The 19,626-nt window shown below is 23.3% G+C and overlaps 1 protein-coding gene across 1 annotated transcript; it reads left to right on the top strand.

Moving 5' to 3' along the window:
- The first annotated feature begins 2,742 nt into the window (after positions 1-2,742).
- Ppt1 (Palmitoyl-protein thioesterase 1) lies at positions 2,743-19,085 on the top strand. The gene is made up of 8 exons (XM_017912116.1): positions 2,743-2,772; positions 10,367-10,527; positions 11,256-11,365; positions 15,152-15,279; positions 16,752-16,910; positions 18,064-18,181; positions 18,545-18,703; positions 18,960-19,085. The coding sequence occupies exons 2-8, from the start codon at positions 10,419-10,421 to the stop codon at positions 19,083-19,085; spliced, it is 909 nt and encodes a 302-aa protein (XP_017767605.1). The 5' UTR covers positions 2,743-2,772; positions 10,367-10,418.
- Positions 19,086-19,626: the final 541 nt, after the last annotated feature.

The raw sequence follows: 19,626 nt of genomic DNA, 5'->3' as shown, positions 1-19,626 counted from the left end.
AATGAATGGGCTGCACTATAACCCTGTTTCTATGGAAGACTAAAAAGACTCGTAGAGGAAAATTTTGTATTTAATATAATTTATCATCGTGTCGTGCAATTTTTACCAAAAATGCATCAATGTAGTTACAAGCTGCAATTGCACTAGCTTCTTAAATGAAATCCCAACATTTTCTTTTTTGGGTGACTTAATCCCTCTAGGTATGTCAAATAAATAGCTATCAAGATATAATGTTGAAAAAACTTATATTTCGCAAGATATAATTTGATAACGTATCTAAGTTAACATTCAGATAATTATTTCTGTGAAATGTAATCATTTCTGTCGCGTTTATTGATAAATGCATTTACCGAGATATGTGTACTTTGAAGGGTATAATTTTCTGCATGTAAAGGATGTTATATAGAGATAAGAATGATATTAATGCAACTTTAAAATTCAGTTCACTGAACTTAACTGATACGCTGTTTTGATTAATAATTGGAACAGAGATCCAGAGGAATTCTGGTCTAGTTACTAGACTTGTCCTGTACTCTGAACCATGTACATAATATAATACTTATACTCTGTTTCGCTCGATTTCATTTTTTTTTAATTTCTAACGACATATGTGATATAATAAATAGATTAGATTATATCATCACAGTTTTTATCTTACGTTAGCGATTAAACTCCGAGTTTTTATCTTTGAGACTCTGAGTCGCTGTCGCTCTGCCCCACTCGATGTCGATATGTCCCGTTCGTGTCCTTTGTTACGCGATGCTATGTGATTCGATTCGTAGGTGTGACACTTTTGACCAATAATCAAAATAAGTGCGCTTTATCTTTATGATTGTACCAGAGAAGGTGGGTCTACTGTACAGTAGCCAATCACATCCACATCTTTTCCCACGTCGATTTTTCAGCATTGTACCTAACTGTGACCTATCTTACTATATTTACTCTAATCTTTCCGAATTCTTAAAAATGTTATTTTTTTGAGGGGTCCATTTATATTCCTGGAAGTCAATCTATGATGTTCACTGGTATAAATGTTATAAATTAAATGTAATATATTAAATGTAATATTATATTTATATATTTGATATTCAACTAACTTAAATTAAATTTAGTGTATTGAATATTAAATGTTAACTTACTATTGTTATTATAACATGTATTACAAGCAAAATCAGTATTGCTGTATCATGTATTACAAGTAAATGATTAAAAAGTCTACTCGCTTGAAAAATATTGTATACGCTATAATTAGTTTTGTACAGTTGTAAAACGGTTGTAAAGCTGATAATTAATATTCATTGAAAATATGGTATAATTATTATATTGTAGGATTTATTTCCAAATAACAAAGTTGAACATAAATAATAATTATAAAGAATGTTACAAGGAGAGGTGATTCTTACATCAACTTACTTGTATCTTGATTTATTTCCATTCTTCCTCATGCTTTGTTTAATGCAATACACAACACATTCTGTAAGTCTTACATACTAATAGTGTATCGATAATTATATACATGCCCATATAAATACAATGATACAATAATTATAATAATAATATAAGTAAAGAATAATATGGCCAAATAATATAATATAATATAATAATAAATATAATAATTATAATAATACAATATGATATATAATATTTAACATTTATAAATTATCAAATAAAAATTAAACTTATTTTATCCACAAAGAATTAACACACAAAGCGATGAAGCGATGAAGCTAGAATTTAGTTATAATGTGGAAACTGAAATTTAGTATGAATGGTTATAGCATGTGATTAAGCTTCAAGTGTTATAGATGCGAGAAAAGATCGAATATACATATATTTAAGATTGTGAAAGATTGAGGTGTGAAAGAAGAATGTACGATCATCCAATATGGATACTCAGGAGTATCGTGCAGTTCGTTTAGAATGAGTGAATGAGATTGTAAAATAGAAAAAGAGAAAATGTGCGGATGTTGGTATACATATGTATATTGTGTGGAAGATGCGTGCGCTGAATAGTAATCAAATGAAACTGAAAGTGAGAGTTATTTTGCGTTGTCTCGACGTTCTGTGTTATCAAATCATTCTGTATTATCTATTATAGTCATATTATATATTTAAAAATTATCTTAATAATTAATCAAATAAGCATAATAGTTCTTTATTCACATAAGTCTTTATGTTTATAAATTGTATTACAATAGTTTATAAATTATAAGTGTTAATATTTATAATATAATTTATAATATAATATATAAAAATATAATATTAATAAATAATATGCAATATTAAAGTTGTGTCCCAATTGTACTCTTTTTATTATTACTCATCAAAGGTAATTAATAAGTAAAAATTTTTACAAAATTGAAGACGACAATACTAATACGTCTGTCGTGAATTAAATTTTTATAATAAATTGTTTTCCGAAATTATGCTATTTTTTGAGCTATTTTTATATAGGGTATAGCAAAATTCATAGTAGAAGGGAAGTTCAAATTGTTTATGGAAAAATAAGTTAAAAAATAAATATTTGTCACATTCTGCTTTCTCAACGAGGAAAAGGACACAAAAACTCCGTTTATAACAGTGGTCTGCTAATATTAATTTAAAAGAGCTCATTAATATTGACTCCGTCACTATCACCCTCCTTCCTCTCCTTCAATTGTCGGAAGTACATAGTTCAAGCCCAAGACGGTTGTTTCCGGTGCTCAGCAAAAGCCAGATAAATTGAACATACTAAATAATAGTATTCGAAGCTGATGAATAGTGAGTACATAAGTAAGTAGAACACATTTTTATTCAATTCAAAATAGTCTGATTGAATTTGAATTTATTTTAATTAATTTTTCATTGGTAAGATCTCACCTGTTTTTATTGAGGGAAAATAAAAATTGTAAAAATTTAATTTTTGATCAATCAGAATGATAAATCATCGGCTTTAAACGAATTTAAACACTATTTGGAATATTCGTGTAAGAAAAGTCATACATATTCTTTTAATTTTATTGCGAAGAATATCTTATTTTATCAGAAAAACCTTTTCGTTTTATGCATAGAAGTATTGGAAGCCTTGTTCGTGATACTCAGATATTACAAGATTTGCTTCGTGACTAATGTATAGACACGTCGGCTAACAAGCAAGACTTTTGTTTTGTTTGATCCATTGATCCCTTATTTTTCGCCTTAGCTGTTAAACATTTGCATTATTAAACTGATGTTTCGTGAAGTTCATACAATAAGAGATCAATACAAAGTCAAATCAATACAAAAAATTCAGTTAAAGTTATATCTATCACGATTTAGACAGCCATTTGTAAACTTCACATTAAAAATTACATAAAAAATCGAAATCTTTAATTAAAAGCACTAGACTTAACGCTATACATACATATATAATTATTTATACATACATGTATAATTAAATAATTTTTTAATATCTAACTCCTTTGTTATGTTTCTTCTATTATTTATTATTTATTTTTATTTCTATTATTTATTATGCTTCTATTTGTTATTTTTCACATATAACTTGTTTCATTAACTAAAAATTTTAATCATTAAATAAAATAGTTCTATTCTAATATAAATTAACTGTTTTCTATAAAGTAAGACTTATTAATTGATTTAATATCATTAATATTATTGTAAAAAGTATCATCAATTTTCTAGTAAAAAAATTTTTAAATTGATACCTCCTGTAGTGAAAAGAATCTTCGAGTGTAAGGTTAATACATTGGCAGTCGGTAACTTATTTACTTTTCGAATACTAGAAATCAAGAAAGTCAAAAATTTAGATTTTGTTATTAAAACAACAACAAAGATTATAGTTTGTTTTAAAATATCAAACTTGAGTAAGAAATTGATTTTAGATTAATGTTAATAGTAATTAGAATCAGAATTTGAAAGGATGTACATTAGCACTAAAAAGGAGATCATAAATAACAGGAATTTATTTATGAAGACGTGGAAATATATCAATGCAGTATTAATAAACATTTTTATTTATATTATAACTGAAGTTTCACACATACAGAAAAGAACTTTATTTATATTCATATATAGTATATGTTAATAAATTTATATTAGACACATGTGCTGTTATATACAATGTAATATGTAATATGGAGAAATTCGCTAACATTAGAATTTCCAAATCAATTGAAATATGTAATTAATTTCAGATTTTTTGTTCTTGTATTAATATTGAATTAGAAGAAATTAATGTTAACATTTGAATAAATGATGAATAATTGTTAACTTTTAACAAAATTCATGCCAATTCTTATTGAGACAGAAACGTAATTATATGTATTTATTTATTTTCACTATACTAATTCGATTATTATTATATGTATGTATATCATATTTAGGTATATCAAGTAAATAATTTCAATGTTAATAAAATACATCAATTACATTATTTTAAATGAATTAACACTACAAAATTTTATTTAAATTTCCAATTTGTACATATTATTATAAGTGTTATAATTGTTTGTTTAAAATATTAAGGTAGACATAAAAATTCATTAAATATAAATTTTTTATAAAGAATGTTGTTTTAAAAACACCACTTCACAATTAAAGTTATGAAAAAAATAAAAATTAAGAAATATACATTACCAATCCTATTATGATAAGATAAAGATGAATTAAAATAAAGAAAATTTTCTTGAAATTTCTTAAAAATTGCTTTAGTTTTATAAACACAATTTTTTTTTAATGTAACAAGATAAGTGTAATCCAAATTTATAATATAAATATTAGTATTTATATTGTCAGTATTTATGAAATATGATAAAGAAATTAAAAACACTGAATTATTAGAGATATTTATGAAATAAAACAATTTTAGAAAAAGTTTGGTAATTTTAAAAATACCTTAAACATTTTAAAAGATGAAAGTTTAAAAAGATCAAAAAGTATAAGAAAGTACTACTGAAAAGAATTAAAACATTAAAAAAGAATATATAAAAATCATGTTTTGTTGTTTAGCAAACAAAATTAATTTAAATAGATAAATGTCACTGTTCTCGTCGGAAGATGATCATTAACCTAACAATATCTATTACATTTTTCTATATTTTCAAATTTATTAAACACATCCTTTCTTCTTTTCTTTTTGAGTTATCTCAGTACTAATATAAATAAGTTGTATAATAAAATAAAAAATTAGTGACTAAAATGTAATTCAAGATGAGAAACCTGAAAATATCATGGATTGACTAGTTTATGTTATCTCTAATTATATAATATTCAACTAATAACTCCTTTCTAATGTATACTTTCTGATTAGTCATTCCTATGATTTTATTATTATGAAGTTTTGTTATGTAATGTCTCATAGGAACAAACAATTCTATGAAATTTTAGGTTCTTAAAATGTATATTACAAAAAAATTTATTTGTATTTAATGTACATAACTTTTAAAATCTATAACTTTCTTATTGATATTTTGAACAAATATATAAATTTTACATTTATCTCTTTAGAGAAAAGTGCATATGTAATTTTTTAATTTTATTACTTTAGTAACTAAAAATTTAATTACACATTTGACATTAAATGACTACAGATAATTGAAATATTGTTGTGTGTGAAATATTATTGTATAAATGATTCTTTTTTTACTACGTTCATACATAATTTTATAAAAACTTGTGCATTTTTTTCATATTTGTACCATTTAATATATTCAACTCAATACCACTTGTGTAAAAACATACTAAGATTCATGTAATGTGAAAATGAAACTATTTTTAAAAATTACTTGTAATGAACATTAACGATGAGAATAATAAAAACTAAACTAAAATGTTAAACACTAAAAAGGAACAAGTAGTATTTCAATGAGTTAATTATTTGCAAATTAAAAAGTTAAACATGTATGACTTTTAAAAATAGTTAAAAATTGAACTTTTTAAACTTAACGAAAAATTAAATCAATTCTTTTATATTTCTAAAAACAGTTAAAATCAATATTTACATTCTATTCATAATAAATGCCTTGTATACCACATTATCATATCACTTTAATGAAAGTTATTAATTCTGAATTAATTGATCAAATAGATGGGTTTATTTGATAAACTAAATGTAAAATCCATATTGTAATAAAAAAGATATACACAAAATATAGTTAAACTTTTATTCAAAATATTGTTTTATATGACACACTCCATATACATTGTAAATAGAGTTTATGTCATGATATTTCATGTATTATTTTTATTTTACTGTTTTAACATACTTGTTCACAGTCTAGCAAATGATTAAAAATTGAAAAATATATGTCACATTAATTATATCATTCTAACATTTCAAATATGTAATGTAGCCTTTTATTAAATTACAAAACATAAAGTTATAGCTATGGTAGGGTAATTTTCCTTAATTAAATTGAATGCAGAGATAATGCGAAATACATAATATTATAAAAATATTGCTCAAAATATCTTTGGATATTTAAAACTGTAATTATAAAATACGTATCATAGATTAAGAATTATAGTCTTATAAGTCAATTCACTACTCTTTTATTTAAAATAATGTTTTGTATTTATGGTAAAGAAAAGCTTTTTACTTTATAAAACATGTTGCAACATGTCATGACGAAGATTAAAGTTATAATTTATATGATTATGGAATTAAATGAATAATATTCCTATAATATAAAAGATAGCAATAATTCATATGTTTAAAATTTGAACTTACATCACTGTGATGTTCAACTCAATAAATAGTTAGAAATAAGAACTTATGAAATAACATAAGGTATGTTATATTTAATGATGTTTAACAAATGTGAAACATGAAATATAAAAATAGGAGGTAATCTTTACATTATATTAAAATTCTAGGGTAATAAAAATGTATATTATTAAATTTGGAAAAACTGATGGTTGAATCACACAAGTAATAATTTCTACTAAATACATATTTTTAAATACTATAATGAAAGTGAATTTAATATTTTTGTATTAATAATAATAACAGTTAATATTGTTCTATATAAGAAAATAGTTGTATATATTCAAGAAAAATCTAAAATAACATTTTTAACGTTATCTTGCTATTTCTATCTTTTTTAAATAAAAGAATTTTCTATTTGTCCGTTTCAATTTCTTTATTATTTCGTATTTTACTTCCTTGTTTCAATAAACTTGTGTGGAACCCTAATGTTTCTTTTTATGCAGATGTTATAGCCTTCGTATTGTATTTGTCGTTTTGTTAAATTAAATTTCATTTAAACGTAATCTTCCAGTGGTACCAGTTCAAGACGCTTATTGGAAACGGTTTAAATTATTTACAACAGTATCACTATACAATTTAATTGTACGTATAATTAACTGTTACAGATTAGTAGTTCCATACAATTTTAAGAAATTTACACAGTGTCAGATTATTATGAACATAACCTAATTTTTACAAATATAATTTTACGAACATAACCTGAAGAGGAAATAAAAGTATATTTGAAATTGTCATAGTAATATTAATTTTAATCCAAATGACGAAATTTTACAAATTTTTTGTACATAATTATTTTAGATAAATTTCAATTTGAGTCGAAATTACAAACATTACTATAAAAGTACTAATTGCAGTAACATTGCATATTTCACAAATTTTAAATAATTTTCGTTTATATATTTGAAATATCTATTGGCTTTGTATTATTATAATAAATATCCCTTTTATTAATTTCGACGTATAAATATGTATCAAATATTAAAAAATAACAATAATGCTTTTAATAATGAATTTTAAAATTTTTCATGTAATAAAGGTACAAAGGTAATTATGTATATACGAGTTTTGTTATTATTATTTTTAAAAATAATAATTTAATTTATTATGTAAATAATAATAATTTAATTTATTATGTAATTCTTTAATATATCGTCAAATTTCTTATAAGTTACTCTTTAATATTTCATTAATTATTTTTGTTCTATTATAAAATTAAATTTACTTAATTTGATGTAACTTAAGGTTATATATACATATCTATATAAGCAATTGTAATGAACTTTAAAACTTTTATAATGAATAATAAATTATATTGAAAATATTAGTATGAAGTTTTACTATAGTTTATTATATCTTTGATGTAGATTTGAGAGAATGATTATTCCTATTATAAAAAATTTATTTTATTTTGCCATAATAATAAATTTAAATATATAACTTTTTAATAGAGATATTCATTTTGTTTAAAATTTCTGTAACAATTTAATTATTCTCGAACAAGTTATTATTTTAAAAAATATAAATGTAATTTTATTATTAGGAAATTAAATAGTTTTATTCATATATGTACCTATACGAATGCTTTTATACGTCATTCTATAAATATCTTTTAAATAAATTTATTAGTTTTAGAATAATTATAGAATAATTATAATTATATAAATTATAAATTACATGAATTATAGGAAATTATAAAACCTAAGTAAATAGAAAGTAAATTTTTCTAAATGTTATCTTCTAATAAGGAATAAAGGTTATGAGTAAGTAGATCTTTCTCGGGTCTCTTTCTACGTACATTTTCAAATAAATATAACAATATAATATATTTATATTATCGATTATACGTAACAATATACGGTGTCATCATAAAATGATTTGCCATGCAAAAATGTTTTGAAAATATGAACAAAATTATTTTTATTTAAGATTTTCATTTACTCATATTATATTGAGTAATAACATCGAGTAATTATGAAGTATTTTGAAAATATTGAAATTTTGTATGAAAAGAGCTAAGAAATTATTTCATGCTTTTAAAAACTTAAAGCACTATTGACAAAAGTTTATGTATTTAGTATCAAACAGTGTGATTTTATTTTCAGTTATAAAGATATTATTTAGAATTGTTTTTCTTTTCTTTTTATGTGCTTTTTACTTAAAAATTACTTTTTCTTAATGCAAAAATTGTCCTATACTTTAAAATTTAATTATTATTTAAAATATTTTATACTTTTAAATGCTCAATTCTCACAAGACATTTAATATTATTTTGCAATATTAAATCATCATTGTCATCGATTCTTAGTCTGAAAATGTGTAAGACACATTTAGATATTTCACAAGTATATAAAATTTAAGATTAACTCGATTATAGTTGGTTGAATTATTTTTGAGAAATATAACAATTATAAAGGCAAAAATTTCTATAAATTTATATTTGAAATAAAAATAAAATCGATATCTGCTTTTGTTTTCGGGAAAACAGTTTTTAATACTTTATTTCTCAATGATCTGATGGAAAATCATTTCGAACACTTTCTGAATTAAGATTTTTTAATTAAAAGATCATTTTTTAATGAAAAACACAATAGATTTATCTTTTATTCATTATTATTTTCTAACAAGAACAGATTCATAAGTATTACACTTATTTTTTGTTAAGAAATATTTCTTTTATCGACAATTTATTCAGCGGGTGAAAACTACCCATAAGTTAATGATGGAAAACATTTTTTTCAATATCTTAAATATTATTGGATGTAGAAAAAAATGTTCGCAAAAATTTTATATTTTTTCATAATAAATTGATCAACCTAATTTCTAAAATATTATATATATATTTCATATATATAATCCCCAATAAAATTGATATTATTATAAAATACTTGCTATTTTCCTGATTTTGTTGCTGTTATTATTTATGCTTTATTTATAAAGGAGATTTTCTACATATTAATTAATGACTGTGATAAAATTTATGAAGGATATAGTTATTCTTTTTCTTTTATCGACAATCATCCATATTTACGGAATGGAAGTAACTAAATAAATGAATAAAAAAATATTAACTTTTAATATATTAAATATATAAAATATTAATCTTTTAGAAACTATATTAAAAGTTAATATTTTTTTATTCATTTATTTAGTTACTTCCATTCCGTAAATATGGATGATTGTCGATAAAAGAAAAAGAATAACTATATCCTTTATAAATTTTATCACAGTCATTAATTAATATGTAGAAAATCTCCTTTGTAAATAAAGCATAAATAATAACAGCAACAAAATCAGGAAAATAGCAAGTATTTTATAATAATATCAATTTTATTGGGGATTATATATTTACATACTTAAGAATATATACTTACATACTTAAATTTCTGCAATTAACGTTAATATTAATTAATATTAATTTACTATCTTTGAAATTTTCGAAATTTGAAAATTTGGAAATAAAGTTTTAAATGAAATTATTTTTTAGATTCTTTTTTCACGTATGATCACTATCGTTTAAATATACCTTTAATCGCATCATTAATACGGTAACACCCTGTATAGTTACAAATAACGATACATTATTGGTCAATTAATATTACTAACTCCTTTCTTTTATAGGATTAAGTATTTCATACAATTTATCTGTATATAAGAAAAATTGAATAGTATAATGTTTGCACTGAAGAAACATATTCTACTACTATTTTTCCTGTCGTGTACATATAAAATTAATGGCATTGAGGCTCAATCTCTTCCAGTTGTTCTTTGGCATGGAATGGGTAAAATTTTTCATTATTCTTTGTAGTATGTATAAATACCTTGCATAACATTTATTAACACTACAATTACCAAATTAGTTAAAAAGACTAGTTTCAGACCTTTTGTGTCTATAGTTACCGAAAGTATAGAATTGCTTTTGGTGAAATCATTATTATCTTTTATTGGGGTAGAAACATTTTTATATATATAGCTATTTATTTTCATCATACGAGTTTAATTATTATTGTGTATTTGTAATATATTTAGATACATATTACAGGTTGGTAATTTGAGTATTAATGTTTGTCTTTAAATATTATAATAATAAAGTAGATTAGATAAATATAGATTAAAATAACATAAAACTATTTATAAGATTTCATAGTAGTTTATAATAAATTATAGTTTCTAATTATTTCTGTTTTAATTAATAAATCTTTCTCTAAGTACATAGTATTCACATAATCTTTCGTGTAATAACGGTGATGATTGTATTTAGTTACTCTGAGTATTAATGTTTTAACATTCTTATCGTCTTATAAAATCATTATTATCATCTTCTAAATGGTTTTTCATTTTTTATGACGAAAATGTATAATTTACGTAAGTATTATAATACTATAAAAATATAATTCTTGGAATATAACTCTTCTCAATTTTACAAAATATTAATTAGTGATTAATTATTGTTTTACGAAATTTATTTTTTTATTTTGAATTGTACGATTAAATGATAATATAATTTCAGGCGATAGCTGCTGTTTTTCATTTAGTTTGGGAGCAATAAAAAGATTAATAGAGGGCGAAATACCTGACGTTTTTGTATATTCCGTTCGATTAGGAAATAACGAAGTAGAGGTAAGTTTTAATAATATAATTTAACGAACGAAATTTTTCAAGTGGAAGTTTATTAGTATAAAATAGAAAATATACTGCAACTGAGGAAAAGTTTATTTAAATATAAGATTTTAACATTTTTTCTGCAAACAAATTGATTTCCATTTTTAGTTTTTAGTCGTTTCTTTCAACAGAATAAATGCATATTTGATATATTTCATTTGATATATTTATGCAACTAATTTTTCGTTTTCAGTTGTTCTTTAAAAGGGTATTTAGATCATATACTTTTAGAATAAATTAGTTTATATTTAAAATTGATAATCGACAAATAACCTGAACATATGATTATAACGAGTTATGCAAATTAATTATTTCAACTTGTATAATTCCATTTATACAAATGAGTGACGCAAGATCGTGATATATAGTAATATTTCGTTAATATTGCGTTCATAAAATTGACAATATAAATATAGACAATAAATATAATATATAGTAAAAAAATGAAATTTTTATTATCTATACTTTCCCTATTAAGAAAAAAGAAATCCGAACACAATTTTAATTCGACTTATTTATATAATTAACAGATGCTGTTATAAAAATTTATAGTTTATGTTTTGAGTTTTACATATAATATTAAAATAGTCTGTAGAAACAATGATTTTGTAAAGTAAGTCTTCCCTAAAACCGGATAGCGGAAAGGGATAATTAATAATTGCATAGGGATAATAAATAAATGTAATTAATAATTTTGCTAATGTGGAATACATTTTTGCTATTATTATTATAAGATGGATTGTATACGTATGTAGTTTGTAAGCTGTTAAAGTCAGCTATTATTCCTGTATATATACATATTTGCATAAGGCTGCTGCCTTTGATGTTCACCAGTGAAAAGACTATCCAAGCATTGTGACTTATGACTTGCGATAAATGAATGGATGCAAGTGGTTTCTAGGGTTGTTCATTGACGCGTGTCACATGGTGTATCTCTGTTACACTACTCTTTGTGCATCTATACCCTATGTGCCTGTTGTACTGCTTCGTGCATTTATACTTAACATGTTCGTTGTACCATTCTCTATGCACATATCCTTTAGCGTGTCTTTATACTATACTCTGTGCAGCTATGCTCTAACGTGCCAGTTTACTATCGAATAGCAGGTCGCTGAATTTGCCTTGAAATCGACTATTGTAATATCGCTAAAAAGATCTATGGCCATATTCAAAAGATTAACGTGACCTTGAAATCTTCTCTACTGCTCCAGCTAGGAAAAAATGATTAATATCATACGATGTCCACCATTATAGAAAATAACTTTTGTAAAAATATTTTTTTTCATAACTTCAACTCTTTGGGAGATATTCCGCTATATAAGTTTAAACGGCTACGCAGGACAGGTCTGCGTTCTTACACGGTGGCGTAAGAGTGTGCGTTGCGGTTACATTTGTGTGCGTATATGCACGATTGATGAAGTTTCAGGTGTGAGGTTTTCTGAATAGTTGGGTTCTGAGTGGTTTAAACCGTGTTTGAGTTCACAACGAGAGAATCACCCTGTATATGTATATAGTATTATCTGTTATTTCATTATTGTTATTTATTATTATACTATTGTATTATGATATTATTATTATTATACTATACAGGATCAACCATACAACGCGAGCACCTCTATTATCAATTACTTAGTTACTGGAAAAACAGTAAGCAATTATTTTGTCGACAAATATAGGACGTGAAAAGATGAGGAAAACAATTTTTGTTAAGCTAATTGGTTACTAAAGACAGAAAAAATCAACTTATTAAAAACAAGAACGACCGAAGCGATATATTATACTACTATATTATATCATTATATTTATATTAATCATATATATTACAAATAAAATTTGAATTTATGATTTTTAAATTTTATGATATAAAAGAGACCATAACATAATTTTTTCTTGAAAAGTTTCACTTTCGAAAATTTCAAGGTCATCTTTACCTTTCTAAATGATATCTGTTTTCATTTTATATTTTTAAATTATATAGTCAATTTTCGATTGGTGTTAACTGATTATAGCAGAAAATTATTCAATGGTAAATAAATAAATAAAACTTATGTAATTACATATTTTCAAGGTAATGCTTGTTTCCAGCCTCGCAATATTATAATTATCGATTTCTCGAAGCTTGTATAGTAATTACCACTTCTAGATTGATTGTGGTACATTCTGCAATGCGTCATGGAAATCTGGCAAGGCAAGAGATAGAAGTTTTATTTCATAAGCCTTCTGATTTGTTGTTTTCTCCAGATATATGAATATCATTTTAAACGAAGTCATTGAATAATATTTTAATAGCTTGCATTTGGTATAGGAGGAAAAATTGAAAAAAATCCTTCCAAATGAGTTTTAATAATTCTAAAAGACAATATTTATATAAATTTATATCATGCGCTTATATTTTTGTTAATATTATTCATGTTAGATACATTTTTATAAAATATGTATAATATAATTTAGGTTTTTACTATTAAAACAAGAAAAAAAATTATAAAATTTGTTCCAAAATATCAGATTTGTAAGAACTTAAATTACAATATATTGGATTTACTAAAAATAATTAAAAATAATTAAAAAAATTAACATGTGATGTTAGATGATTAAGAAATCAATTTTTTAAAATAAATTATTATTTACTTTAGAAGTAATAGAAGTTATAAGAAGTTAGAATAAACATATTAAAATAATTATAATTAAGATTCAGTTTATTTTTCACTTTCTTTGAAAAATAATTTATCTGCGAAATAGTTAATCAGAAAACTTGATGATAAAGGGATACAAAATTTTATCAACCATATACGAGAAACCATATTTTTATTTTTTAGAGATATGCTATTTAATTTATGAATACAAAATTGAATGTATATATACAAGGCTATTTAGCGAAATAGTTTACACGATTTTAAAAAAATTAGTCAATTTTTTAATCAAATACAATTGTCAAAAATTTATTTAAATTATACTAAATATTTATAATTGCTAAAGAATATCTTTTCTGATAAAAAAATTACGTTTTGACGTTGAATTGACTTAAATGACATTGAATTTATAAATTTAAAAATATACATTTATATTTAAATCTGTATATATGAAATAAGTATTAACTTTTACATTTAATCCCACAATATTAATATACATAAATTTTTACTTATTATGACAATGTATTAATATTCTAATTAAAATTAAATTACTATGCTGTAATTTACTATATCAAATTTAATTGTGTCCATATTAAATCAATATTACCTTGCATAAAATTGCTGTACTTTTATAATATAATCATTCTATGGGTATATTTTATCGTGTTTTATTAATCACTGTATAATGTTTATAAATTAGTGGAATAAAATTTACATGTTTGGAAACTGTTAAATTTATGTATATTTGTGTGTATAAAATATACATTTATAAAATTGTACAAATATACATATTATGTTATAAATATAAAAAATTTCAATTAGAATAGAAATGGTAAATATTATATAAATAATATAAAATATTTAAATGAAATGTATAAAGCAATAAATTCAAATACTTTCGTTATTCACTATACATATGTACGTATGTAGCTTTATCTTTTCGTTTATTAGATAACAATGTTCTGATAATCGATCTTTTAATAATGATTTTTTAATTAGTATGCTGCATTAATTAGTATTCCAAAAATTAATCGTTCATCGGTATCCTAATAAACGATATTCTACAAAATCTTGTAAGTTAAATATTTATTGAAATTTTATTGTAACTTTTCAGGATGTGGAGCACAGTTACTTTGGTGATGTCAACGATCAAATACAAGAAATTTGCCAAGAACTGGGTAAAAATGAACAACTTAGAAATGGTTACAATGCCATTGGATTTTCACAGGGTGCTCAATTTTTGTAAGTACTATACGTGAAAAGATTAATAAAATTAAATAATACAAAATAGGTATATGGTATATTTAGTAAATTTCGTAATGGAATTCGTACATTTAATAAATGTTTCAATCTTTTAAGATCACCGTAAATATCGAATGGACATTATACAGGGTGGACCATCTAATGTGACCACTTCGATCGTTTTCGTTACTTTAATTTTTTCTGTACTTAGTATTATTATTAATTTAACAAAGTTAAATGTTTTCTCATTTACGACAAAATAATTTTCTATTATCCAATAACAAAATAATTGGAAATAATTGAAGTGGTCGCATTAAGGGATGCACCTTGTATATTTTCAAAAGTTATACATAATCGTATTGTACATATACGTTTTATGGATATTTTTTTAATGTTAATGTAATGCAAATACAAAATTAAACATAATAGCTGTATATATAACACTTTTATAAATAATATTGAAATATTTATTTAAATAATAATATTGTTATATAAGTTATATAGTATTTATATATAACATATGTAATAATTATTAATATAATATTGGGTAAATAATATTAAGATATTTGAAGATTTTGTTTTACCAGAAATGACATGATTCACGTCCACTGAAGAAATATATTGCACTATGGAAATCTTATATTTCTTATCTTTTGTATGAAATATAGTATATTTCAAATACCTCGATTTTAAGAATAACCATATTTAAAAATTTTTGTCTCGTAATTAAAAAGGCTGTCGAATGACATTTATGAATTATCAGGAGAATATATTATGTTTTATAAATAAGGGATAAAGATTTGTGGAACATAGAAAACGCTGCTGTGTCTGTCTTTAGAACCATCAAACACTATTAAAGTAGATATTTGAGATACAATACACAGAATCGTGGATAAGAAGAAAGTACATAACATCTGAATACAGAAATGAACAGAAATTTAAGTTAGCCAGAACTGGGTCTTCCTCTATTCAGCCTGTGAAAGAAGTAGTATACTCAATCTTAAGATGTACACTGTACTGATATCTTCTAAACGCAAGGAATTATCTAAATGATTTTCGAAACTTATTATAAATTGAAAAATTAATTACAACAAAGACAAAATTAATATAGAAGTTAAATTTTCCGCTATTTTAAAAAAAATTATTTTATTTTATTAGAATGTCAACGAATATGACAGAAAAATTAATTACAACAGATAATAAGTAATATAATTATTTCTTTTGGATTTTTGACTTAAATCACTTTCACGATTATCGGCACATATTCTTATAAGCACAATGGTGTAGTGAAATTAAGAATTCCTCCTTTTTTTTTAAATAAAAATAAATGCTTTTTTTACATAGTCATCAACAATAAAATTTGAATAAGTAAACTTTAAGTTTTTAAACCAATTTTAATTTGTAAAAATTTCTTTATAAATATGTAATATAAATTATCTTGTGATAATTATTTTAAAATTTATATATTGTAGGAGAGCGATAATTCAAAAGTGTCCGAATCCTCCGATTAAAAATTTTATTTCTTTGGGTGGTCAACATCAAGGCGTTTTTGGATTACCAAATTGCGGAACAATGAAACGCAACGTCTGCAGTTATGTGGCTCGCATAATCAAATATGGAGCTTACACTCGGTAATAATCTTTAATCTCTTTTGTTTTCTTAAATATAGAATATTAAACTAAATAATTAAAAGTTTAACTGTAACTAATGATTAACATTAGAACTATAAAACTAGGTGAAATGATTGATTTTTGAATTTTTGTTATTGCTAAAAGTACACAACTGGTTTTGGAAAAATTAACATTGACTTTTATGAAATAAAAACATAGTTATTTGTATTTCTCTATTTTTAGTATACCACTGTAATCAATGCTATTTATCAAATACAATTTTTTGAAATTGGGTGGTTTTTTCTTGTTAACAGTACAAATGTAATGATTTATATACAGGGTGTCCGCGTTAAGATTTGTCACCATTTTTAAGGCATTTCGAGTAGTACAATTAAAAAATGTTTTGGACGAAACATTTTTAATATTTGATGGGCTACGTGTTCTCATGTTATTAAATCCCAAAAAATGCTTTTTACATAAAAATGTCAAGGTAATTATGACTTTTTTAAATGACACTATATGTTTTTGATGCCACAGAATTGTTACTGACGTCAAGATGAATTCAACGGTGTATTATACTATGACTTTGAAATGACCTTAGACTCTACTAGTTCAAGTGGTGTCCGTGAGTTATGGAACGTTGTTAATAAAGAAATAAAAATTTCCCGTTGACTCGAGGATCACCTTGACCTTTTTAGGTAAAAAGCATTTTTTTAGATTAGTAACATGGGAACATGTAATCCATAAAATACTAAAAAAATGTTGGCCGAAAAATTTTTTAATTGCACTACCGGAAATGCTTAAAAGGTGAAGACAAAACATAACGCGGACACCCTATATATATATAAAACTTTGATGATATAACTAATTAACAGTTGTACTATTTTCATAATATGGAATGTTATAATGTTTCTATAGATATCGTAAAAAGAAACTATTTTGTATATATATATTTCTTTTATTTTAATTGTAATATAATAATTTTATTTTGCTATTTGTGTACTGTTAAAATTCTATATATGTAATTTTCTGTTTCTTTCAAAAAGATATAGGTATTGGATATTATATTTTTTATCATTTTTTAGATAGTAGCAGTTACACTGGTAAATTATTATATCTAATACAGAGTATTATTTAATAAAACATCATTGAAACTTATTTTATTTCATTGTAGATTTGTTCAAAAGAAATTTATTCAAGCTACATATTGGCACGATCCATATCAAGAAGAAGAATATAAACAGAAAAGTATACTTATGGCTGACATCAATAACGAACGTTACATTAACGAGGTAATGTATAAAATATTATTGTATTAAAAATGATAGTTATTTAAGAATAATTTCATTTTGCTTTAGTCACATTAATTCATAAAAAAGCAAAATAAAATATTCATTTCGAAATTTTAATGCTAAAATTAATTTATTAAGAACGTTACAAATGTCAGACAGTCTTATTTCATTATTCTTATTTCACCAAATTTATCTGTACGTTGTATAAAAAAATGTTTTGAACAAAAGTTGCTTGATATATAGTGCAATAACTACGTTTTTGTTATTTTTTGCTAAATAAATATGGGTGAATGAGTTAAATGACTCAACCTATATATTTAATCTAGTTATCACTTCATTCAGTAATGTTTAAATTTTTTCCAGACGTACAAACAGAATCTTCAGAAGTTAAATTCTATGGTATTAGTTAAATTTATTAATGATACCATTGTTTGGCCCAGAGAAACAGAATGGTTTGGATTCTATAAACCTGGCCAGGAAACAGAAATTCAAACATTCGAGGAAACTGATTTATATCGTAAGGTACAAAACTAAATTATTATACTATTACAAAATTACAATGTGACAATGCTGCAAAATGCAAGTATTGTAAATCCGAAAAACATATTCTTTTATATTTTTTTTCAATTCTTGTATGGCCACAAGTAGTTTGGTTGTAACAGATATTTAAAGAAATTAATTATTATTACAGTTTGATTTGGAAGCTACAATTGTAAGAATTAAGTAGAATTAGAAGTAACTTGACATACAGATGTATTAATGAAATATTATTTTTCAGGATCTTTTAGGACTAAAAGCGTTACATGAAGCAGGAAAAATTCATTTTCTTTCGCTACCTGGGAATCATTTGCAATTTACAGCAGATTGGTTTACTGATGAAATAGTTAAACCATATTTAATATAAATATGTAACTATGAAGAATGCAGTTGAACAAATTTTATGCATATATACCTTTATAATATATATAGAATTATCCTTTATATCTTTATTTGACTTCAAATTATCATATAGAATCTCATTGTTAGAAAATTTATTTGGTATAAATCTTATTACATAAAGGGATAAACAAAGGAAGGATATTCTAGTGTAATCATAAACGTTACTCTATTTTATTTCAGCAATTTCAATATGTAGGTTGTATATGTTTATAAAAACTTGAGATTATTAATTAATTTCTTAAATATTTTAATACTTGTGAATATTGTCTGTAATATTGTTATTTGATGTGAAAAATTTTCCATATTAGTTCACTTAAAAATGTACTTTACATGAAAATATTCTTTTTCAAGTGTCTAATTTTATGTTATTTAATACTCTTGTTGTCAATAAGACACTTTAATATTACACACTGATTATCTTTGATAGAAATTTACTAATATCATTCAATTAATGTCTTATATATATATTGATTTATTTAACATTCTAACAATCTTTTACTGTTTTT

Source organism: Eufriesea mexicana, unplaced genomic scaffold, assembly GCF_001483705.2.
Source record: "Eufriesea mexicana isolate 0111107269 unplaced genomic scaffold, ASM148370v2 scaffold325, whole genome shotgun sequence".
NCBI classification, from domain to species: domain Eukaryota; kingdom Metazoa; phylum Arthropoda; class Insecta; order Hymenoptera; family Apidae; genus Eufriesea; species Eufriesea mexicana.
Note: the sequence above shows the minus strand (reverse complement) of the source record. Positions and strands in the feature narration are given on the sequence as shown.

Bases quoted from the DNA above. Each gene is read 5' to 3' on its own strand.
- Ppt1 (XM_017912116.1), top strand. From the start codon at position 10,419: ATGTTTGCACTGAAGAAACATATTCTACTACTATTTTTCCTGTCGTGT. The intron at 11,366-15,151 runs GTAAGTTTTAAT...GTAACTTTTCAG, and splicing joins TAGGAAATAACGAAGTAGAG to GATGTGGAGCACAGTTACTT. The intron at 18,182-18,544 runs GTAATGTATAAA...AATTTTTTCCAG, and splicing joins ACGAACGTTACATTAACGAG to ACGTACAAACAGAATCTTCA.